Raw genomic sequence first — 6,423 nt, forward strand, 5'->3', positions numbered from 1 at the left:
TAATTTTCCTAAGAAAATATGAAGTCAGATGCCAAAGAGAATCAGCGTAGTAAACGGTAATTCACACTGATTTGAATCCTTGTGAAGCCACCCACTGTAAAGCCACAAAAGCAACCGCAACCACCACCCTATGTCCAAGTTGGTCATTTCCGGCCGTGCTAACCCCTATAAATCCCCTCCCAGCTCTGCCCATTTCGCCTCGCCAACACAGAAAACCTCGCAGCAGCAAGATCTTAGCACAAGCACCACAGTCCACTTGCTGAGTAATCACTCGAAACTTGAATATTAATCAAACGAGCGCTTAGCTAAGCGCGCGATCTTTTGTTTTTCTTGAGCGTGCGAGAGAGAGAGAATACTGAGGCGAGAGAAGAGATGGTGCTGAACGGCGGCAAGACGTTCGTGCAGGACGAGGAGAAGCAGCGGCTGCTCCTGGAGGAGCACACCGAGAAGCACTTCACCGCCGGCGAGGTGGTCCGGGACATCATCATCGGTGTCTCCGACGGCCTCACCGTGCCCTTCGCGCTCGCCGCGGGACTGTCCGGCGCCAACGCCTCCTCCGCGCTCGTGCTCACCGCGGGGCTCGCCGAGGTCGCCGCCGGCGCCATCTCCATGGGGCTCGGAGGGTAAGCTATATACGCATCAATAGAACTGCATCAACCCCCCCCCCCCCCCCCCCCCCATGCATGCTTCTTCAGTTCACTGGTGCCGTGGTGCGGTCAGCAACCCGAAATGCAAAGCATAACTGATGCTGAGCTCATCTTGGCTTCACTTGCCTTTGTTTCTTCCCCAAAGTTGTTAAAGATCATGCATGCAGCTGTTGGTTTCAATTTCGTATTCCCCTGCGCAAAATGGAGATTACTGCGAGTTTATGCAAAGATAATCAGTGGCAAAATAGTACAACAGAAAAACTCCTAATCACCAGTTAATTAATTTATAAAAGGGTGTTTATCATGCTCGGAAACATTTTCCGATGGTACTCATTACATGCATAACACCTCTCTCTCTCTCTCTCTCTCTCTCTCTCTCACTACCGGACTCCTTGAGTTTGCCGAGTGTCCCAAACACTCGGCAAAAGGCATAAAACACTCGGCGAATTGTTCGCCGAGTGTAACACTCGGCGAATTACACTCGGGAAAAAATGACTCGGCAAATACGTCTTTGCCGAGTGTTTTTTGTCGGGCACTCGGCAAAGGCTTTGCCGAGTGCCAGACACTCGGCAAAGGGCGGACACTCGGCAAAGTTGGAATCGAAAAAAAACCCGAAAAAAATGAGAATTTTTACCCCAAAAAAATGTAATTTTTTTTTAATTGATGGAGGCCCCCACCGGTCAGCGCCCATCCATCTTCGGCTTTTTTCGCGTAAATTTCACAGCTATGCGCCCGATGGTATTCGAACCCGAGACCTCCTGCTACGCAGGAACCTCCTTTACCACTACACCACACTGTCACTTGTGTCTAGATTCCGTTTTAGTTCCCAATATATTATACTAAACCGAGTGTAAATTGTTTGTTTGAGGCCCTAAACGAATTCAAATAAAAAAGTTGTGAACTACAAAGTTTCATAACTTTTCGAGATCTACACTTTTAGTTTAGGAAGTTTTTCCATTCGAGGTCGTTTACAAAATTTGAATTTTAAAATTTGGAAATTCAAACGCAGTTTTGCATGACAAGATGTTTTCAAATCAAAAAGTTGCCAACTACAATGTTTCATAACTTTTCGAGATCTACAGAGTTTATTTTGGTTGTTTTTCCATCCGAGGTCGTTTATAAAATTTGAATTTTAAAATTTTGAAATTCAAATGCAGTTTTGCATGACAAGATATTTTCAAATCAAAAAGTTGCCAACTACAATATTTCATAACTTTTGGAGATCTACAATTTTTATTTAGGAAGTTTTTCCATCCGAGGTCTTTTGAAAAATTCAAATTTTAAAAGTTTCAAATTCAAACGTCGTTTTTCATGACAAAATGATTTCAAATCAAAATGTTGCCAACTACAAAATTTCATAACTTCTCAAGATCTACAAAGTTTATTTTGGTCATTTGTTCATCCGACATAGTGGTAGTAACATTGTTCATAAATCATATATATCTCTCTTCTACTTTCATGAAACTAATATAAGAGATATGAGAGATGTATATTTTATGAACAACGTTATTGTCGCTTTGTCAAATGAAGAAATGACCAAAATAAACTTTGTAGATCTTGAGAAGTTATACAACTTTGTAGTTGAAAAGTTTTTCATTTGAATTCATTTAGGGCCTCAAAAATTGCTTCGAAAAACTGATTTGCCGAGGACAAAAAAATGCACACGGCAAAATGCCTCTTTGCCGAGTGCCAAAACATAGGCACTCGGCAAAATACGGCTTTGCCGAGTGCCAGAAAAAAGGCACTCGGCAAACTGAGAGTAAATTGCTTTTTTGAGGCCCTAAATGAATTCAAATAAAAAAAGTGGTCAACTACAAAGTTTCATAACTTTTTGAGATCTACAATTTTCATTTAGTAAGTTTTTCCATCCGAGGTCGTTTGAAAAATTTGAATTTTAAATTTGAGAAATTCAAACGTAGTTTTGCATGATAAGATGATTTCAAATCAAAAAGTTGTCAACTACATAGTTTCATAACTTTTGCAGATCTACAATTTTCATTTAGGAAGTTTTTCCATCCGAGGTCTTTTGAAAATTCAAATTTTAAAATTTTCAAATTCAAACGTCGTTTTTGCATGACAAGATGATTTCTAATCAAAATGTTGCCAACTACAAAATTTCATAACTTATCAAGATCTACAAAGTTTATTTTGGTCATTTGTTCATCCAACATAGTGGTAGTAACATTGTTCACAAATCTTATATATCTGTCTTCTACTTTCATGAAACTAATATGAGAGATATGAGTGATGTAGATTTTATGAACAACCTTATTGTCGCTTTGTCAAATGAAGAAATGACCAAAATAAACTTTGTAGATCTTGAGAAGTTATACAACTTTGTAGTTGAAAAGTTTTTCATTTGAATTCATTTAGAGCCTCAAAAATTGCTTCGAAAAACTGATTTGCCGAGGGCCAAAAAAATGCACACGGCAAAAAGCCTCTTTGCCGAGTGCCAGAAAAAAACACTCGGCAAAGACGTATTTTGCCGTGTGTTTTTGTTTGCCGAGTGTATTTTTCTGACACTCGGCAAACACGGTCTTTGCCGAGTGCCCAATAAAATACACTCGGCAAAGCCTCTGGCACTCGGCAAATCGCCGGTTTCCGGTAGTGTCTCTCTCTCTCTCGTCACAACCAATTTCCTTGAAATTTGAAAGTATTGTTGGCCTCAGGGCACGTTTGGAAGTGTGGTTTTGGTACTGAAATCTATATAACTTATTAGTACAAACTTGAACTCAACCTAGCTAGACGTTTCTAAATACAATACTTCTCTTCCAAAAACATAAAGACACATGCCTTTACAGAGTGGCACATTCAACCATTTTTTTATGAATTAGTACTAGCTAGCTGATCCAACCATGTTAGGACCGGTAACTAATTAAAAAAATGTCACTTGAACACTGCCTACAGTTATGCCTACAGACCCAGTGCAAGCAGGTTTTCAATGTTGTCCATGAGATTTATGAGGCAAACTAGCACCATATTCCTTCCACAAAAAAACCCACAGGAGAGAGAGAGAGAGAGACAGAGAGATTCAGAAAACTTTGTTTGCAATGCAAAGTGCTCTTTTATTTATTTGTTTGTTTGTGTTTGCAACAGCTTGTAGAGTAAATAGGCCTGCACTCATGCATTTGGGCCCGTACTAATCTGAGCCCAAATGACGTTTGGGCCCAACTACCCACCCACCAAAACTAACCTTTTCAGTTGCTGTGCGTGCGTGCGTGTATCTGTCAGGTACCTGGCGGCGAAGAGCGAGGATGACCACTACAACCGGGAGCTGCAGCGGGAGCAGGATGAGATCGACACCGTCCCCGACGTCGGTAAGCAAAGCAACCGCGCGCGGTGGCGCCCCGACGAGCCCATGCACCTTCTTCTCTTCTGACGGCTAATATACATCTCGCATGCATGCATGTGCAGAGGCCGCCGAGATCGCGGACATCCTGTCGCAGTACGGGCTAGGCCCGGAGGAGTACGGCCCCGTGGTGACCTCCCTCCGCAACAACCCCAAGGCGTGGCTGGAGTTCATGATGAAGTTCGAGCTGGGGCTGGAGAAGCCCGAGCCCCGGCGCGCGCTGGTGAGCGCCGCCACCATCGCGCTGTCCTACGTCGCCGGCGGGCTGGTGCCGCTGCTCCCCTACATGGTCGTGCCGGAGGCCGGGCGCGCCATGGCCGTGTCCGTCGCCGTCACGCTCGCCGCGCTGCTCTTCTTCGGCTTCGTCAAGGGCCGCTTCACGGGCGACAGGCCCTTCTTCAGCGCCGTCCAGACCACCGTCGTCGGCGCGCTCGCCTCCGCCGCAGCCTACGCCATGGCCAGGGCCGTGCAGTCCATGTGATGATCAAGCAGCTAGCCCGCTCGCCGCCGCGCGCATGCAGGCCATATCATCAGTTCATCACCGGCCGGCTGGCCGTTGGCGAGGAAAAATAAGTGCAGCTATGCCTATGCCTATGCATACGTGGCTACGGTCACTGGTCAGCTGCTGGTAGCTGTACACATGGCAACGTGTAGTGTACTTGTACTGGTGTACTACTACTAGTGTGTAGTGTGTATGTACTCTGTTTGATGGATGCGTGTAGTCTGTCTAATGACGTGCTGTGTTGTCTTGTCACCTGTGGATTATTTAGGTGAAGTCAACTGTGGCCCGCTGGGCTTTGGATCCATCATTGTTTTATCTATCTACTGGCAAATTAAATGGCTGAAAATGGGCTGTGTAATTTGGCAAGCGGAGGCCCAAACTGGCTTCGCTTTGGGCTTTGTCTCTATTTTCTCCTCCCTAACAAGGGTTTCTGAATGCGTGTTCCTAACTGTCTTGTAAATTGTAATAATAGTTAATCCTCATGGGACATCTGATTGTGGCTTCTCAGGCTCACCAAGAGGCACCGCCGGGTGAATTTTTTCTTTTTCACCGAGTGAATTGTACCATTTACCATCCTTGTTGGTCAGTCAGAGTCTCAGAGATAACGACTTGGGTGGCCAATTGGCAATTGCAAAGGTAGATAGAAAAGGCGAGAGGTAAAATCTGCTGATGAAACAGAACCAAATGGCTAGTAGCCCAATTGGCACGAACTTTTTCATAAGCAGGCTGTAATTAGTTGGTATAAAGTGGGATCAGCATAACTTTACACCATACCGCCAAATTCGCCTTTCCTGTGCAGAAAGGAAATTATGATAGTGCACTAGCTTAGGTCATGATAAGCACTTTCTCACCAATCAACATCCCAAACCCAATCAGGACTCAATATATAGGAGCAGCTAGCATTCCTCAGTGACAGTGAGCAAACAAATTGCCTTTTTTTTTTCTACGATTCCTGCCGCCCCCGTGCTACTACTACCGTATGTGTGACAGTGTGTTACATGCATAAAGAATCCTCCCAAGTCCCAAACAATGAAGTGTGTGTGATAAAAAAGATCGAGTAGGCCGAGTAGGGTAGGATGCGGTCGGGGACTTGTGGCTGCGTGAAGCGTCCAGGTAGACCTCCATTAGAAAGAGAGAGGGCCAGGGGTTTGGAACATGCGAGAACTGTGGCCATGGATGGTGAATCATCCCTGACTTTAGCGCATGATGGGCAGCATTCGGGAGGCCGCACTTCACTGGATGGATGGATGGATAGATAGATAGATAGGAGGCATTCCTCCAAGTTGCTGGATTTTGGCAATCATGGGTTCGGATTCCGGTGGACTCCATGGGATCATTCCGATCTGAATCTGATCCGGCTGGTATATATGTTCGTTCACAGTTTCACACCAATGATGAGTCTATGCTACAAGATGCCACTCTGTTACGAAGGATGATACTGGAGGCTCCTAAAAAAGCAAAACAAATGCGTTCAGCTACATTCAGAATTAGATATGCATCCAGATGCTTTTGAAAAATCTGATACTAGAAAAAGATCTTTGAGATTGAGAGCATATATATATATTCATATCATTGTCAAGTTGCATTGTCAACCCTCTCCTCGTCCTCGGATGGACAAGCATTTCTTCCCGCGGGAATCTAGGCACAAGCGATGTCTGTGTCTGCCTCATTCAGGCAAGCAGGCTGCTCATGCGCGCGTGCCCCTATCCAAGCCAAGCCAGGCCGCAGCGAAGGCGACCGCTAGAGCAGCATCCTATCCTAGCTACTGTTGCCTTCGCCTGCACATCAAAGCAGATCAGGCGGCCACCCAATCATTCCGGCGGACGGGGTGCTGCGTGCATGCCCATGTGGCTACCCGGCCTGGATCTCCCTCTCGTCTTGTTCATTGAACCTGTACGTGGTTGCTGCTTGCTAGTTGCTGAGTT

At 45.2% G+C, this 6,423-nt stretch overlaps 1 protein-coding gene across 1 annotated transcript; it reads left to right on the forward strand.

Moving 5' to 3' along the window:
* The first annotated feature begins 215 nt into the window (after positions 1-215).
* Positions 216-4,560, forward strand: LOC136551740 (vacuolar iron transporter 2). The gene is made up of 3 exons (XM_066543281.1): positions 216-623; positions 3,879-3,964; positions 4,062-4,560. Exons 1-3 carry the CDS (start codon positions 373-375, stop codon positions 4,475-4,477), a joined length of 753 nt encoding a protein of 250 aa, XP_066399378.1. The 5' UTR covers positions 216-372; the 3' UTR covers positions 4,478-4,560.
* The last annotated feature ends 1,863 nt before the right edge of the window (positions 4,561-6,423 follow it).

Source organism: Miscanthus floridulus, chromosome 4 (genome assembly GCF_019320115.1).
Source record: "Miscanthus floridulus cultivar M001 chromosome 4, ASM1932011v1, whole genome shotgun sequence".
Classification (NCBI taxonomy): domain Eukaryota; kingdom Viridiplantae; phylum Streptophyta; class Magnoliopsida; order Poales; family Poaceae; genus Miscanthus; species Miscanthus floridulus.